This window comes from Carlito syrichta, unplaced genomic scaffold (assembly GCF_000164805.1).
Source record: "Carlito syrichta isolate Samal-C Ts95f unplaced genomic scaffold, Tarsius_syrichta-2.0.1 Scaffold316039, whole genome shotgun sequence".
NCBI lineage: Eukaryota > Metazoa > Chordata > Mammalia > Primates > Tarsiidae > Carlito > Carlito syrichta.
The window spans coordinates 265,593-284,428 of NW_007260135.1; the positions used below are offsets into that span (position 1 = coordinate 265,593).

The window sequence follows — 18,836 nt, forward strand, 5'->3', positions numbered from 1 at the left end:
AAAAAAAAAAAAAAAAAAAAAAAAAAAAAGCTGGGTGCGGTGACTTAAGTCTATAATCCTAGCACTTTGGGAGGCTGAGGCATGAGGATTGCCTGAGCTCAGGGGTTCAAGAACAGCCTGGGCAACTTGGTGAGACCTCGTCTCAACAATAAATAAATATTTTTTAAAAATTATCTGGGCATGGTGTTGTGCACCTGTAGTTCCACCTACTTAGAAGTCTGAGGTGGAAGGATCGCCTGAGTCCAGCAGGTCGAGGCTATGGTGGCTGTGAGCGTGGCACTGTACTCTAGTCTGAGTGACAGAGTCAGACTCCAATTCAAAAAAAACTCCTCAGAGAAATAGAACTTCATAGAACGATTTCCTCTCCATGAGGTCAGGTATCTTTCTTTGGTCCATAAATGTGCCCTAAGTCATTTGTTAAATGAGTAAGCAAACTACTGTGTCTTCAATCCACTAGAATGGTAGGAAATTGCATTTCTATCATTAGTGGCCTCCTCCCCCTTCCAGGATCTTATCAAAATTCGAACATCATACCCTAGGAAATAATACCTCTCATTTCCAATCTGTTCTGGTCATTCTAGTCATCCTTCTGGTCAAGTCCTCAGGGGATCTTTGTGACCTCTGGCTGGCATTCAGGTGCTCCCTACCTCAAATGAAGCAGAGGTGAGACCAGGAGCCCCAGGCCTGAAGGCTATCAGGAGGTCATCCTTTTGAAGCCAGGGAGCAATGCACAGCTCCTTTGGCAAAGGTCTCTTGCCCAGGTTTGGGGAGGAGTCTCGCTTTAGTGGGAGGATCCTACCACTTTCTCTTCTGCTTCTCTAAGATTATTTGCTCAAATTTTATGCAATCTTAGGTTTTTGACTTTTGAAAACAAAAGCCACACACATACCAAAAAAACCTGGTGAAACCTCATCTCTACAATAAAAAATTAAAATTAAAAATTAGCTGGGCATTATTGGTGTGCACTTGTAGTCCCAAGTTACTTGGAAGGCTTGAGGCAGAAAGAGCATCTGAGCCTAGCAGGTCAAGGCTGTGGTAGCCATGAGTGTGCCACAGCACTCCAGCCTGGGCAACAGAGACATTGACTCAAAACAACAGCAGCAACGACAACAACAACTCACAAAAAGTTCCCGGATGACTCTGCTTTCCTCCCTGACTTGTATCTTCTCCAAGACACTGACACAAAGAACTTGCTACAGACTTAAATGGATAGAAATAAAGAGTAGAAAGTAGAAAGTAAAAGATTTAGAAAACCATAAATATCTCAAGCCCTTATCCAGCCATATGAATACAGAACCGAGTGTGTATAGTTAAGACAAACTCTGAGACTTCCAGATTATTCTACTGACACAAAAGTTGCTAAAAAGAAAGCAACAACACTTGAATCTCTAATACAGAAAAGAAATATACATATATCTATTAAGTTTTTCTTTGTCTAATTATCGTCCCTTGACCAACAACTTAAAAGAAATGAATCTCTTTTATAAAGTGTTTGGATGTCAAGATGACTGCCAGCTCAAAAAGCATTAGAGCCACTTCAATCAAATGACATAGACAGGTTCAAAGAACTCGGCTTACATGACTTAAATTTGTAATAAAACTTGAAGGTCTTTCCTTAATTGTGAGAAGGATGAGTGAGCATTGTTGATTTCACATTTTGAACTATTTTAGGGGCATGATAAACCCGGATAGTGAAAGCATTTTTCCCTTGTCCCACCTAATGCAGAAGAACTTCCTGGAAGGAATTAATTTGGAATGAAAGAGGAGCAATTGCCTTGCAGGTAAGGATGGGTGGAGGGAGAGGATTATTTAGGTGCAGGTTTCCAGAATACTGGCCACAGGAAAGCTGTGTGACAAGATGCGATGATGAGGCAGATTAATTTGTAAATTATTATACAAAGACAACAAAGGCTTGAAACCAGCTTTTAGAAACTATTTTCCCCAAGTAGTAGGAAATAGGACTGTCATAGAAATACTTCAACTGGAAGAACGGTCATAGTTACATTCCTGAAGTTATTTACAATGTCTATTCCTTGTTCCTGTTGATTCCCTTTCGCATCCTATAACACTGATGTTCCCAAAGAAACCTATATCATCAGTCTCCAAGAAAAAAAAAAACATGTAAGAAGAGTATTTTATAGTGATTGTAATGATCAGAATTCCTCAAGCTCCTTTCTACTGTCATTTGGCTGTGACCTTTGGGCAGCTCATATTTCAGCCCTAGCTGAATCTCTGCTGTAATCTGAATACATATTAAGCCACAAATAGAGAAATGCTTTAAAACAGAGACCAGTTAATACACGCCGGAGCCCAGTAGGTTGAGGCTGCGGCGGCCGGCAGTGGCCACTGCACTCCAGTCTGGGCAAGGAATTGAGACTCCAACTCAAAAAACAAAAACAAAAACAAAACACTACTCGTTACTCTGTGCCTTTTGAATGCTACTACGTCTATAATTGTTTACATTTTAAAAAACCAAACCATATAAAACAGGAATCGTTTGAAAGAGTTTATGTGACATTTTGTGGCAGGAAAGGGTAATTGCAAAGTGGATGTGCCCCTAATTCAAGGTCACCTAACCCTCAAGTTGTTACAGTTGAGATAAACAATATTTCCTAAAATATGGTTTAACCCTTATTCATTCACTTTATAAGTTTAAAAACAGCAAGAATCAACTTGGTCATCTTTTCTCAACTCAAGTGCAAGTCATGAGTGCAGTCCTCTAAAATTTTAGTCATGGATGTAATTCCAAATCTTTGAAAGTCCCACCTTCTTCTATTGCTCCTTCTTTTGGACAGAATCTCATTTTCCCTACTCTGCCAATACAAATTATGAGAGGAAAACAACTGCTCCGAAAGTATTTTCCAAAATTGTTGCTGTCATCGAGTTAGTGTTGTCTCACGCGGCATCTACTCTGATACTACCTGCTGCACCAGACTTGTCCACTCCTTCATGAAATACAACTAAACTTAAGAAGTATGGGGTAATGTCCAGAGATAGACTATTTCCCCTTATACCTGGCTTCCTCCTGCCCCCATCCCTCAGGGAATGGCTTCTGGTCAAGGTTGGTCTCTGAAGGGTATGCATATTCCCGGTAATGAGTCATGGGCTGCAGGTGACAATGCAAAGCTGAAAGCAATATAGTCGTCACAGTAATCCATGTAATTGTACACACTAATTAATGTAATTGTACACACTAATCAATTCAATTGTACATGCCATATAGGGATTTGAATGATTAGCTTGATTGCTTCGATTATGAAACTGTTTGCTATACTACCTTGAGGTGCAGATTCTTCACCCACCGGCTGCCATTGCATTGGTGTCTCCCATAAGTTTTACTTTATTTATTTATTTATTTTTTTTGAGTTGGAGTCTCACTCTGTCGCCCAGACTGGAGTGCAGTGGCTGCTCCCGGCCACCGCAGCCTCAACCTGCTGGGCTCCAGCGATCCTTCCGCCTCAGCCTTCCAAGTAGCTGGAATTACAGGCATGCGCTACCACGCCCGGCTGATTTTTTTATTTATTGTAGAGATGAGGTCTTGCTGCTCAGGCAATCCACTCACCTCAGCCTCCCAAAGGCGTGGGATTACAGGCTGAGCCACCAAGTCCGGCTTCCCATAAGTTTTAACAAAGCAATATCTTTCCCTGTTGGACCTCCAGGTGACTTCTTTGGAATAGGTAAACATTACATGCAAGCCCTCTCAGATTTGGGGATACCGCATTACAAGAAGAGACAAAGTAGAGCTCAAATCTATTTTTAAAGACTTTATAATAAAGTTTAATCTTAGGTAGAAATTTTCTATTTTTCATCATCCACAAAAATTCTTCTCCGTTAAGCAGACTGATACAGGTACAAATTTTTGTAAGAAGAATTTCCTGAAGTGACTAAATGATTAAACTACAATATGAAATCACACTTGCTGGTATAAAATTATTAACACCTTAAAAGCCAGAGTTGTGTGTCATATTGACCAGAAACCTCAAGAATGAAAGGTTCCCTTCTGAAAAGGTTCAAATCTGCCTGTGTTTTGTATGATCTCGGCTGTGGTGAGCCATTATTTTGCCACTGCACTCCAGCCTTGTGACAGAGTGAGACCCAACTCAAAAATAATAAAATGATTATAATATTTCATCTTATTAAATGACATTATAACATTAAGAAATGGAAACGTCCTGTAGGAATAATTTGGGGGCATGGCCCAGATCTTTGTTGGTTGGGTGATAGCTCCCATCTGAGTCCCATCTGTACATCTTTCTCTGCCATAATCTGCCCAGAGTTTTGCTCCCTCCCTCCCCAGAGGCATTTCATGAGTAGTCAAAAAGAGGGTATAAAGTTCCGCCCCCTTGCCTCAATTCAGGATGATTCTGAAAGGAAATTCCAACTTCTGAGACCTCAGGGAATTGTCTAAGGCCTCTATTACAAATTGTTCACAGTTTAACCTCTCCCTCTGCCCAAGCTTACTTCTCTCACTCCATTACAGGTGCACACCCCAGTAATCCTTCTGCACACAGGTCTCTAACACGGAGTCCAGAGAACTGATATTGAGAGTGGTCCTAGAAATGGCTCTTAAATGGGATCCTGGAGCTAGATCACCTGCCAGTCAGCTGCCAATGAGAACCCCACCCCTGGTAAGCGGAGTACCCGTAACACCTGCCATGCTGTAGTGATGTGATTACTGATTTGAATCCACTCATGCTAAGCTCTGTCCCAACCTAGTTGCCAGTATTTACAATAAATAAATAAAGCATAGGTCTCTACCGCATGGAATTTCTATCGCTATAACTTGTACACGAGTGCCACCTTCTGGAAAAGCTAATGAATATTGGGAGACAGGTGCAACTGGGAAATCGGTACTACGAAATTGTTGGCATCTCAACGCCAGCTCCTTATCTCTCCAATTCCAAGCCCTTCACAACCTCTGTGAACAGGTGTTCTGCATAAAACCAAGACTTCAAAGAACTTGCGCATCACAATCTTTTTACGTGAAAATTTAAACAGTTAACATGTATATAGCGCTACATACCAAGTGCTTTAATTCTTAACCCTCACAACGACCCTGAGGGAAACCATGATCATAAACGCATCCACATTGCAGATGAAGAAATCAAGGTTTGGGGGAACTTAAAATGACCAGGTCCTGAGGTAGAATGGCCACCTATCCGCCAGGAACGCAAGCTCCGTAACCAAGCAACCGCCTCACGCAGTACCCGAGCATGCGCAGAAAAACACCGAGGCACTCTCCTTAGTTGTCGTCGAAGGCGGGCACTGAGCGGTGCAGCGCGGCTTCGGCGATCCCAGCATTCCTTGCGGCACGCCACCAAGATGGCGGCGCCCGTGTGCCGCTGCTTTTCCCGGGGCCGGTCGTCTAGTGCCCTGGAGCCGTCGGTTTTCTTGCTCTTGGGGCTGCGTAAGGCCCATTCGGGCGCTCAGGGGTTACTGGCGACGCAGAAGGCTCGGGGTCTGTTCAAGGAGTTCTTCCCAGAGAGGGGGACGAAGGTAGAGCTCCCAGAGCTCTTCGACCGTGGCATGGCGGGCTACCGTCCCCAAACCATTTACTGCGGCTTCGACCCCACGGCCGAGTCGCTTCACGTGGGGCATCTGCTGGCGCTGCTGGGCCTGTTCCATTTCCAGAGAGCGGGTCACAATGTGATCGCGCTCGTGGGAGGCGCCACGGCGCGCCTGGGAGACCCCAGCGGCCGTACCAAGGAGCGCGAGGCGCTGGCGGAAGAGCGCGTGCGGGCCCACGCGCACGCCCTGCGCCTGGGACTCGAGGCCCTGGCGGCTAATCACCGGGAGCTCTTCCCTGATGGGCGGACCTGGGGCAACTTCACGGTGCTGGACAACTCGGCTTGGTATCAGAAGCAGCCCCTGGTGGACTTCCTGGCGGCAGTGGGCGGCCACTTCCGCATGGGGACGCTGCTGAGCCGGATGAGCGTGCAGACGCGGCTCAAGAGCCCCGAGGGCATGAGCTTGGTCGAGTTCTTTTACCAGGTGCTCCAGGCCTATGACTTCTATTACCTGTTCCAGCGTTACGGATGCAGGGTCCAGCTGGGCGGATCAGATCAGCTGGGCAACATTATGTCCGGATACGAGTTCGTCCACAAGTAAGCGCCTTTAAACGCTGGAGAAAATCTGGGACCGAATAACTTGCACACTAATAGCCTGTGATTCACTATTAGGGTGTGGAAAGCCGCCCTTCGTTCAAGCCCCTGTTGGTTTTAATCTCCATTAAGGGTATATATCATGGTGTTAATGACCCTGGCTAGCGGGACCTAAAGGGCTGAATTAAGGGTTTTAAGAGTATGGGGCGTATTCTAGAGCTCTGCAGAAATAGATCACTTAATTAAGATTCTGTCTGTTTTGCTTCCCTTAAGTCGGCCTCTCAGATTCGAATTTGAGAAACTTTTTGTACCTGAAGGTGGCTGGGCCTCCTTCAGTAGCCCTCTGCTTCAGCTTTGCACCCTCCATGAAACTAGTGTGAATGCATGACTGGCATCTCAAAAAACTTTTGTTTCATCTCCAAATATGTGACAAGTCGTGTCGATTTTAATTTTAATTTTCTTCAGAGAGATGAAGTACATGGCTAGCCTATGTGCTATAGAGCAAAACTCATTTTTAAAAGCCCGGCACAGTGGCTCACGCCTGCAATCCCAGCACTTTGGGAGGCCGAAGCAAGATAATTACCTGAGCCCAGAGGTTCGAGACCAGCGTGGGAAACTTGATGAGACCTCATCTCTACAGTAAATCAAAAAGTTAGCTGAGCATGGTGGCGTGTTCCTGAAGGCTGAGGCGGAAGGATCGCCTGAGCCCAGCAGGTTAAGGCAGCAGAGGCTGTGGTGCCTGTGAGCATGCCACTGCACCCCAGCCTGGGCAACAGAGGGAGTTTCCGACTCAAAGGAAAAAAAAGCCCATTGTAAACATCTCCTTTGGTATCTTCCTGATACCCCCTTTGCCCAGTTTTTTCTCTTCTTCCCACCCAGCCTTTCAAAATCTTTAGTCCCTGATTATACAGAACTTTGCCTTGTCCGGGGCCACTCATGCAATTGCTGTTCAGATGGACAAATTTGAAAATAGGGTGAGTGCTGTAACAGAACACAAGAGAGAAAAGAATCTGGATTTAAGAGATAGAGTAATTTTTCTGGGAGCAAGTGACTGCACTGAAATCTGAAGGGTGAATAGTGGAAGCTACCACTCGTGCTCGAGGTGCATAATGAAGTTCTTCTTTACGCATAGGTTGACTGGAGAGGATGTATTTGGAATCACTGTCCCTCTAATTACAAGTACAACTGGAGCAAAGCTGGGAAAGTCTGCTGGCAATGCTATTTGGCTTAACAGAGATAAGACGTCTCCGTTTGAATTGTATCAATTCTTTGTCAGGCAGCAAGATGATTCAGTGGAAAGGTAAGTTCTTAGTAAAGGGCTGAGAAGAATTAATACCATAAAATCATAGTGTAATTTTAGCCATTGAATCTCTGTGTACCCTTAAGAGTTTTTTACTTAAAAAGTATGCATGTAAAACCATTACATGGCAAAATATTGTAATTTTTACTGTTCTAAAGTTAAACATTTTTACTGGTTAAAGGAGATAAACTACAGTGGTGGGCTAGAAAACCTAGAGCCAAGTTTGTGATCTGTATCTGGCAAGTTCTTGGGATTTTTATCGGCTGCATATTAATAGTTTTTCACTCCTTTCGTCTTAAACTTGATTCCCCTTATCTTTCCTTTATCTCTCCCTCATACAAATATGACTTTAAAGATCTTTTTAAAAGTGATTTTCTTATTAAATCACATTTGCCTTAAACTCTTAGAAGAATGTAACTTAATGAGAAAACAAATATATCTGCAATGAAAAGATAGTGAGAAAAATGTTAATATTACTGTATAACTAAAGTAAGCTCCCGCGCTTTGGGAGGCTGAGGTGAGTGAATTGCCTGAGCCCGCGGGTTCGAGACCCACCTGGGCAACTTGGTGAGACCTCATCTCTACAATAAATCATAAAAATTAGCCGGGCATAGTAGCACGCGCCTGTAGTTCCAGCTACTTGGAAGGCTGAGGCGGAAGGATCGCTGGAGCCCAGCAGGTCAAGGCTGCGGTGCTGGGAGCATGCCACTACCCTCCAGTCTGGGTGACAGAGTGAGACTCCAAGTCAAAAAAAACTAGGAATAATTCTTAAAAATTTTAAAAATATATGAGACTTTCCTACAAAATGTTAAACACTTGAGCAAAACAAAGAGGACCTAGACCTATATAAAAGAGAGTTAGAACATATTCATAGTACAAGTTCCCCACATGCCAGCGAGTTCCATTCCAAGAGTGCATTTTGTAAACCCAATTTGTAAGTTCAACAAAGTTAGCCTCGGTACCCAACTGACACAATCGACTGTATAGTCCTGTACTGTGATAGGCTTATAATACTTTTCACACATAATACATAAAAAATAAAACATTTTAAATCTTACAATACCTTGAAAAGTTCAGTAGTACAGTATAGTACTACAACTGGCATACAGGGGCTGACATTCGAGTGAACAGGCAAGAAGACTTACTGACTGGAGGAGGGAGAGAAGGTGAGAGATGGTAGAGCAGAAGGATTGTCAGCCAGAGGAGACGGAGGGCAAGCTGCAATGTCACTCATGCCTGATGTCGATGGCACAGGTTCTGGTTTCTTGCTGGATTCAATTCTGTCTACCCTCTCGAAAAAAACAATTCAATGATGTCTAGGTAGTAGCTCTTTCTTTCTCATCATGGATGACATGGTAGCGTTGGATTGCATTCTAGCAGCTGTTGCAACCTTTGTGTGCCATTCTACATTTGGGTCCTTTGCCTCAAAAACTAATAGTGCCTCCTCAAAATAAAGAATATCCCCTTGCCATTTTCCACATCGTGAATCTCTTTGGTTCTTCAGTTACTTCTTCCTCTTGTCTGTCTTCATCCTTTCTCTGGGTTGCCAGTTCCATCAGGTCTTCATTAGTAACCATCTTGTGTTACACAGCAAGGAGTTCAGTGAAGTCATCCTCTTGCAAAACTAGCTCCAGCTTCTCGCTGAGGGTAACTATGTTGCTGAAGAACTCTGAACCCTCACCACCTTCTCAAATCCACGAAAATCTTGAACAAACTGTGGGCAGAGGTTCTTCCAAACCCCATTCATGGAGATAGCTGTAACCTCATGCCAAGCAAAGTCAATGTTTTTTATGGCCTTAGACATTACAGTCCTTCCAAAACTGTAAAGGTTGTTTCTGATTCATCACACACCATTACTGCCTGAAGAAAAGCGTGACATACATATTTCTTGAAAGTCACTACAACTCTCTGGTTCATAGACTGGATGAGTGACATAACATACATAGTACTCAGTGACGGATGCACTACTTTGATGTTGGGATGAAAGTCACCCAAAAATGGGGGCTGGCCCAGAGCAAAAGAATGTTAAATGTGACATCCTCCAAGCATTATTTTCCTGCCTTCAGGATAAAGTGGTAGAAAAAAGCCAGTTCTGGGAAATGGTGTGTGTAACCCAGGCTTTGGGGTTACTCTTCCACACGATAAGAAGAGAGCCCCTGGCTATGTTTTGTTATGTTTTGTTTTGTTTTTGAGTTGGAGTCTCTGTCGCCCAGGTTGGAGTGCAGTGGCAAACTCATGGCCACCGTTGTGTCGACCTGCTGGGCTCCTGTGATCCTTCCGCCTCAGTCTTCCAAGTAGCTGGAACTATAAGTGTGTACTGCCATGCCCAGCTAATTTTTTATTTATTGTAGAGACGAGGTCTTGCCAAGTTGCTCAGGCTGGTCTCGAGCCCGTGGACTCAGGCAGTCTATTCACCTCGGCTTCCCAGCGTGCTGGGATTACAGGCTGAGCCACTGAGCCCAGGCTTGGCTGTGTTTTTAAGGGTTCTTGGATTCTCTGAATGATAAACTATGACTTCAGCTTCTTATCGCTGGAAGCCTTGCTACCAAACAGCAGAGTTAGCCTATCCTTTACTGCTTTATATCCTGGCATCAACTTTTCCTCCTTACTGATATAACTTTGGTCCAGCATCCTCTTCCAGTACAGTCCTGCCTCATTAAAAACCTGCTCAGGTAAATACACTCCTTCATCAATAATTTCTCAAAGCATTTCAGGAAATTGCCAGGTAGCTACCGTGTCTGCACTGCCTTGCCACTTTTATGTTGTGAAGATTGGCTGTAGCCTTGAACCAGTGAAACCAGCCATGGCAGGCATTAAAAGATGCACCCTCTGATTCTTTGCTGTGTTTCTTCTTCAAGTCATCATAAAGACTTCTAGCTTTCTCTAGAATCAGCATTAAGCTGAGCAGGACTTAACACTGATACTGATGCTGCATTCACACACTGAGGTTTCTCCATCACTTTTCCATGCTTGTATATTATTGTTGACATCACTGGCACAGCAAACTTCATATGTTCCAGGATCTTGTCCTTGCTGTTTGGAATCATGCCAATGGCTGAATGATTCATGTTGTAAAGAATGAGCAATTTCTACCATCTTTTTGCCTTGCTCTGCTCTCTCAATTATTTTCACTTTTGTCTCCATCTGTGTCACTTGTGGCTTCTTAGCAATACCAGCTACATCACTGCTGCTTTTATACTTGCTTCTGGACATCCTGGGCATGAAATAAAGATACTGTACTAATGTACTCTACACAATATTGTAAAGTACACAAAAGCACAACCATTTGTAGAAGATGCACGCATGTGGCAATAAACCATGATACATAAACCATGATTAAACATGTGAACACACATTTGCATCTTTGGAAGTTCACAACTTGAAGGTTCATGTGTAGGGGACTTATTGTACAGAAAGATTCCAGTTCTCAATTTGATCTACATATTCAGTGCAGTGGCACCCATAGCTAAAAGGGCTCTTTTTTTTTTTCTTGGAACTTGACAAGCTTATTCTAAGATTTACATGGAAATAAAAAGGGCTAAAATTGGCCAAGATGTTTTTGAAGAATAGAGTGGAAGATATATAATGCCTTATTACAAAATTACAATAATTGATTTTTTTCTTTAAATTTATTCATAGCATGCTTGATAATACAGTCCTAGGGTTTTGATATATAAAGAACTGGTAACCTTTTTGAAAATGTCATTTTCTGCCCAGTTCTGGTATACAGAAAAACAGTTAATTTCTATATATTAACTTTGTATGCAGCATCTCTACCAAACTCACTTAGTAATTATAATAATGACCATTAGGTTTAAAGTACAAGTTTAAAGTTAAGTGACCAATGGAACAGAGTAGATTAGATTAAAACATTAGAGGCCGGGCTCAGTGGCTCAGCCTGTAATCCCGCGCCTTTGGGAGGCTGAGGTGAGTGGATTGCCTGAGCCCGCGGGTTCATGACCCACCTGGGCAACTTGGCGAGATCTCGTCTTTGCAATAAATAAAAAATTAGCCGGGCGTGGTAGTACACACCTGTAGTTCCAGCTACTTGGAAGACTGAGGCGGAAGGATCACCGGAGCCCAGCAGGTTGGGGCTGCGGTGGCCGGGAGCGCCACTGCACTGTAGTCTGGATGACAGAGTGAGACTCCAACTCAAAAAATAAATAAAATAAAAATAAATAAAATAAAATAAAACATTAGAGACAACAGTCTTGTCCCTGACAAAGGTGGCACTGCAGTTATGTGGGGGATGTGGGGGAATAAGACAACCTTACACAGTACATAAAAGTCAATTCTAAGTAGATTGTAAACCTAAATCTATAAAAGACAAATCAGTAAAGCTTTTAGAAGTTAAAGAGAAAATATATTTTTTACTTTAGGTTAGGGAAACATTCTTGAATGAAACACAAAAGATTAATAAAGTAGACAAAGTTAATACCTAGTGTTCACAAAAGTCAGCATTAAATCTGCAAAAGCATGGAGAATGTTATAATAAACATTGCAGACTTAGGGAGGAGTGAAGGAATGAAAAATCACCCAGCGGGTACAGTGTACACAGATGGGAATGGTTGGTATACTTAAAGCCCAGACTCTTCCCCACCATACAGTGCAACCATGTAATCAAAAACTATTTGTATCCTCTAAAGCTATTGAAATAAAAAAAAAGTCATCAATAAGAGTAGAAGATATTTTTATTACATCTGCATAACTGATCAAGAGCTTAAGTCAAATTAATATAAAGAATGTCTGTAAGCCAATGAGTAAAACAGATAACCAAGTAGCAAAATGGAGAAACTTGAATAGGCACTTCACAAAGATCCTACCCAAAGACCAAAAACACATAAAAGGGTGCTTAGCCTTTGTACTGAAAAGAAAAATACGAGATAAAGGCACAGTGGGATACCATTACACACCTTCCAGAATAACTAGATAAAAAAATTGGCAGAGCCAAGTGTTGGTGAGAATGTTCCAAGGTGATGGGAGAATAAACTTAGAGCCAATTTGGAAAAACGTTTGGCAGTATCTTACTAAAGCTGAATGTGCTTATAACTTAGGATCCAGCAGTTTCTCTCCTGGGCATACACACAACAAAAATTAGTGCACATGTGCACCAAGAGAAATATGAAATATGGGGATATTCACAGCAGAAATATTAGCAGTTGTCCAGAAGTAGAAACAACACAAGTGTCCACAGTGGAAAGTTAGTAAATATATTGTGGGATAGTCAATGCATGGAATGCTGTACATGCAACACCATGGATGAATCTCCTAAACATACTGATGTGCCCAAAAATACATTCTGTATGACTCCTCTTACATAAAGTCTTAAAGACAGACAAAACTAAGTGATGCTCTTTAGGGAAGCATACTGAGATGTTAAAAGTGTAAAGAAAAACGAGAGTGATTGCCGTGAAGGGAGAATAGTGGTTAACTTGTAAAAAGCATGGGGATGTGTGACATATTTGGGCTTCCTTGGGCAGGGGCAATGTTATATTTCTAAAGCAAGGTGATAGTTACATAAAACAAACAGATGTTTGTTTTATGATGATTCATTAAGTTGTATCTTTGTGATTAGTGTACTTTTTTGTATGTGTTATATATATTTCACCAAAGAAGATCTTCAAATAGAGGATACATATAGGATGATATTACAGTGGTGTCACTTAATAGTGGAATACACTCTGAGAAATGCTATCATTATGCAATTTTGTCACTGTGTGCATGAACGTCGTAGAGTGTTCCTATGCAAACCTAGACGGTATAGCCCACTATACACCTAGGCTATATGTTGTAGTCTATTGCTCCAAAGCTACAAAAATGTACACTATGTTACTGTACTGAATATTGTAGGCAATTGTAACACAATGGTATTTGTATATCTAAACATAGAAAAAGTACTGTAAAAATATGGTATTATATTTCATTAACTGAAATGTTATGCAGAGCAGGACTATATGTCAGTTTTTAAATTACACAGTACTTGTTATTTATGGGCCTATGGACCTAAAACAAAAGTATAAAAACATGTTTGGGAAGGATGCACACAAATTTAGATTCATGGTTATCTCTGGGCTCAAGGAAGGAAATATGATAGGACTGGGGCCTTCATCTATGATCTGTATTGTTTTATTCCTTTTAAAAAGGAAAGTTCAAAAAACAAAGATGCAAAGTAGTAACATCTTAAATCTGGGTGGCGTGTGCATGGGTGCCTGTTATTTTCAGTACATTTCAGCATGTTTGTTTCATATTTAAAAATAAATGTAAAAGTAAGCAGGATGTTCTTTAAAGAATAAGGGAGCTGGAGATACAAATTAGGTATGTGATGTTAATGCAATATTTTTTTTGTCCTGAAGGTACCTGAAGCTCTTCACTTTTCTGCCCCTCCCAGAGATTGACCACATTATGCAGACACACATCAGAGAGCCAGAAAAGCGAGGTCCTCAGAAACAACTTGCTGCGGAAGTGACAAAGCTTGTTCATGGACGAGAAGGACTGGATTCTGCTAAAAGGTAGCCTTTTAATATAACTAACACTTAATAAAGGTATTTAGCTGATAGACACGAGAAATTAGGAAATACACTGTTTTAGGGTTATTTTGCCATTTACCACTGACAAGGATTGTCAGTGTTGATTTAAGTGCTTTAAAATAGCCAGGTGCAGTGGCTCAGCCTATAATCCCAGCACTTTGGGAGACTGAGGTGAGAGGATTGCCTGAACCTGGGGGTTCGAGACCAGCCTGGGCAACTTGGAGAGAACTCATCTCTGCAATAAATCACAAAAACTAGCCGGGCAATGGTGGTGTGCTTCTGTAATTCCAGCTACTTGGAAGGCTGAGGCGGAAGGATCACCTGAGCCCAGCAGGTCGAATCTGTGGTGGCTATGAGCACGCCACTGCACTTCAGCCTGGGTGACAAGAGTGAGACTCCAACTCAAAAAATAAAAAATAAAATAGCCCCTGTTCATTGCAAAGAAAGATTATCTTGAGTTAAGTTTATGACTTATGCAAGGTAGATGTTTAAAAAACTTTCAGTCTGGAAATAGGCACCCCATAATTGGTTAATGGGTATTAGAACATATATTTGAATAAGCACTTACATGACGTGGCTCTTAAAATGTTTTTCAGGTGCACACAAGCCCTTTATCACAGTAGCATAGATGCACTGGAGGTCATGTCTGATCAAGAGTTAAAAGAATTGTTCAGAGAAGCTTCATTTTCTGAATTCGTTCTCGACCCTGGAACAAGCGTCCTAGATACATGTCGCAAAGCAAATGCCATTCCAGATGGTCCCCGAGGGTAAGATGTTTAACTTTTAAATTTTCTATAAAGTACAGTACTTCTACATTGTCTCTTCTTAAGTCTAACCCTGTCAGTTTTTCCTCCTTTGGAAAAGTTGTGTATCTGAGGGACTACATTGGTCAATAAATACACTGGGACCAGTAAGCTCAGGGATGTGGTAACAATTTGAGTCACAGAAACAGATTCAAGTGAACAGGTTCACATGACTCCTCTTATACTCAGTCTGTATCCTCTACATTTTGGGGAGCGGGGACAGTACCCAACCTATTTAAAATATTAGTTGAATTTCTGAAAATGAAGTGAACATATTGATATAGCTTTCATAAGACAATTATTATAAACTACACAATATATCCCTTGAGAAGAAAGTGAGAAGAATATTTTGATTTCTCAGTTATGTGATATTATTAGGGGATAAATAAGGGTGTTCCACAGAAAAGTCATTTGGCACATATTTGATGCTTATTTATTTATTTATTTTAATTGAGTTGAAGTCTCACTTTGTTGCCCAGGGTGGAGTACAGTGGCATGCTCACAGCCACCTCAGCCTCAACCTGCTGGGCTCAGGCACTCCTTCTGCCTCAGCCTTCCAAGATGCGGGAATTACAAGCATGTGCCACCACGTCCGACTAATTTTTTTATTTATTGTAGAGATGAGGTCTCGCCATGTTGCCCAGGTTGGTCTCAAACCCTTGGGCTCAGGCAGTCCTCTCGCCTCCACCTCCCAAAGTGCTGGGATTACAGGCACAAGCCACCACACCCGGCTGCTTATCCATTTTTGATGAACACTGAGAAGCAGGAGGAAAAGCACTGGGTAGCCAGAAGACCCTGAGTGCCTCATCTCTAGGAGTCTGAGCATAGTCAGTTACCAGCCCATGGCCGTGATGATGAATGACATTTGCTTTATTATGGTTGCTGTTCTCTTTCAATTATTGTGGATTATTTGCCTCTACCCTAAAGAACCCCAGGTTACGGAGAAAGCATCCATTGTCCTTCTTTGTATCACCTGCCACCACTCCACCTTATTGATTCCCTAGTGTGCTGGTTTATTTAATATACACTGATTTTGAAGGTAGTGTCATCACTTCCCTATACTGAGTCACTGATTCTAAGAATATTCCTCTCTGTGAAGAATTTTTCATTTTCTTCTGTACTTGGCTATGGTGTTTGTTCATATTGGAAATTTTACCAATACTTAATGCACCACTTCTGAGTTAGCCAGGATCCTGAGTATTACTGATTGTACATTTTTATACCATGGAAGCTAAATACAGCTAGGTGTGTGCATTTAGCAGAACATAGAACATGACCTGGAAACTACAGTAAACAGCCTAAAACAATACTTCCTAAAAAAAAGAACTCTGTCCTTAAATAGAGAATCTTTCACTGTTGAGTTCTATAAAACCATGTCCAATAGTTGTTTAATTTTATTTGGTAATATATTCAGATAAGAGAAGATCATTTCCCTTTTTTAAGGACGTCCAAGGCCTTTTGTGGTCTAACCCTCTTTTCTTCTCAAATCTCACCTTTTTCTAGCTACTCCCATGTTTCCTTGCCCTGATTGTGAAGGTAACTGCTACTGTCTGTCAGTTTAGGTGTCTCTGTTTTCAGGGACATGTCCAGCTCCCACCCACCCAGTGTGCTTCCAGAACAACTTGTTGGCCTTTATAGTAGTTAATCACAGTGTGTTGTCATAGTTCATTTATCTATCTTTGTCTCTGCTAGTTTGCAATACTATTTATATTTAGCATATAAAGAGCTCTGTAAATGTTTACTGAATGAACTGGATGATAAGTAACTTCAATAAAACTTATTTAACTTTGCATATGCGATCGAAAAAATAATTTAGAATTTATTAAGTTAGCTATGGATTTTTCCATTACTGAAATAAACCAATTTCATTTCTAAGAAAATTTTTTTCATTTTATTTTGATGAAAAATTTGCTATTATTTCTATAATCTTAATATAAATCTGCTAGTATTTTCCAGTTTCATAAGCAAGGTTCCTAAAGGTTTCTGTAGCTAACACTATATTGTGACTTTTATCCCATGGGTAACTTACTAAAAGCCATGTTATTCTCCTCTTTTAAATTTGAAAGTTTCTTTTCTGTGACTTCTTGTTTTTTTTCCAAGGTGGGGGGAAACTCTCCCTTATTCCTACTTGCTTCATTTTTTAAAATACCACAGTTCTAGCAAGAGCTGTGAGATATTCCAGCTGTTGTTTTCCACTAAACAAGAAAGCTGGTTTAATGCCGTATATCTGCTCCTTTGGAAGAACGTTAAAGGAGGGTAGAATCTATTATGACAGTGGACATGAAGGTAACAACCCAGTGCTAAATGTTCTCAGTTGAAGAGCCTCTGAGATTTCAGTGAAATTTTTTGGGGGGAGAAGTCAGTAGTGATTGGTTGTCTCTAGTTACTAAACTTTTCTGTTTTTAGGTATCGAATGATAACAGAAGGCGGAGTCAGTATAAATCACAGACAAGTAACAAATCCTGAGACTGTTTTAGTTGTTGGACAACATATTCTCAAGAATGGACTCTCTTTACTTAAAATAGGAAAAAGAAATTTCTACGTTATAAAATGGCTTCAATTATGAAAAATCCTTATTCAGACTTATCCAACATTCATTCCCAAGATATATGAAAGGTGGGCTCCAGAACTTATACGTTCACATATGCAAGTCAGAAAAACAGAATGGAGCGTGTACACTATGCCTCACAGTGTGAGTAACTTCATTATTTTTATGGGTTAGTTAATAAATAAGGTGCTTGTTTAATTATGGGATATTTTATTTTCCGATCCACAAATATTAAGGACTACCATAGAAAACTATGATTTCCAGTGATGAATCTCTTTTAAAAGAAATAAATGCTGTCTTTCCTATCCTACCCTTTTTGCTTTCTGTTTTGGAGTGATGACAGGAAAATAAAAAAGTAGTAGTGTAAGGAACTGTGACTACTTTTATATCAGGTATAAAGCACTGATCTGACCAGTGCTCTATAGTTGTTTATGAAACCGCAGTGCCTCTAATGTCCACATAAGAAATGGGAAAACAGCCGGGCTCGGTGGCTCAGCCTGTAATCCCGCGCCTTTGGGAGGCTGAGGTGAGTGGATTGCCTGAGCCCGCGGGTTCGAGACCCGCCTGGGCAACTTGGCGAGACCTCGTCTCTACAATAAATCAAAAATGAGCCAGGCATGGTAGCATGCGCCTGTAATTCCGGCTACTTGTAAGGCTGAGGTGGAAGGATCGCCAGAGACCAGCAGGTCGAGGCTGCGGTGGCCGGGAGCAGCCACTGCACTCCAGTCTGGCAGACAGAGTGAGACTCCAACTCAAAAAGAAAAAAAAAGAAATGGGAAAACTAGTATTATGAACTTGTAAGTTTCTGATCTTTTTGTTTAGGAAGGAAATATAGTTCTCCTTAAAAAGGAGAAAAGTTAGATTAGACCATAGTTGGCATTAGAAATTATAGTATGAAATCGTCTCTTCTCAAAGAACAAAAATCAGTACTTGACTTTTCTGAAAGTTTCCGTTTTTTAGTCCTTTGCTTATTTTTTAGTATAATTCCATCTACTCCGTCTTGTTTTTTCAGTAGATTCCTAAGGTAGCAATGTTCTATAAAATTAAAAACTTTTAAATTAGTTTTAAATTTCAAATTCTGCCTCCAAATAGATTGTAACTTGGGTTAAACTGAAAAGTTAAGTAACCAAATAAATGAAAAATATTATACCAAATATGCAATCATATGAGAATACCAGAAAGTATCCGGGTAAGGAAACTTTTCAAGTCAAACTTGAAGGATATGGAATCAAGACTGAGTTCAACTCTACATATTAGGCAAGTTAAAATCTCCAGAACTGTTTCCACATCTGAGAAATCAAAGTGATAGCACCCCCATTTTCCTGAGGATCAAATGAGTCACACAAAATGGTTTAATCAGATTCTTTTGAAAACTTTACAGGCAACAGAGCATGCCTTTACTGTTCCATATTCTAGCCATTTACTACCTGGATTACTTGGAGCTCATCACTGTCTTCAAACACAAAAATGGAGGTGTAATAATATCTCAGTGAATTGTGAGAGTCTAATAGGAAAAAGGTCATAAAATTTCTAGTACACTATAAGCTGTACTGTTAT

The 18,836-nt window shown here is 41.1% G+C and overlaps 1 protein-coding gene across 1 annotated transcript; it reads left to right on the forward strand.

Annotated features, from left to right (window-relative positions):
- The first annotated feature begins 5,288 nt into the window (after window positions 1-5,288).
- Window positions 5,289-17,478, forward strand: YARS2 (tyrosyl-tRNA synthetase 2). Its single transcript, XM_008073738.2, has 5 exons — window positions 5,289-6,104; window positions 7,234-7,401; window positions 13,755-13,910; window positions 14,525-14,695; window positions 17,138-17,478. Exons 1-5 carry the CDS (start codon window positions 5,323-5,325, stop codon window positions 17,295-17,297), a joined length of 1,437 nt encoding a protein of 478 aa, XP_008071929.1. The 5' UTR covers window positions 5,289-5,322; the 3' UTR covers window positions 17,298-17,478.
- The last annotated feature ends 1,358 nt before the right edge of the window (window positions 17,479-18,836 follow it).

What these genes read in the sequence shown, in the direction of transcription:
- YARS2 (XM_008073738.2), top strand. Translation starts at nt 5,323, where the DNA reads ATGGCGGCGCCCGTGTGCCGCTGCTTTTCCCGGGGCCGGTCGTCTAGT. An exon ending in GGACTGGATTCTGCTAAAAG is followed by an intron (nt 13,911 to 14,524) that starts GTAGCCTTTTAA and finishes AATGTTTTTCAG; the next exon opens with GTGCACACAAGCCCTTTATC. An exon ending in ATTCCAGATGGTCCCCGAGG is followed by an intron (nt 14,696 to 17,137) that starts GTAAGATGTTTA and finishes TTCTGTTTTTAG; the next exon opens with GTATCGAATGATAACAGAAG.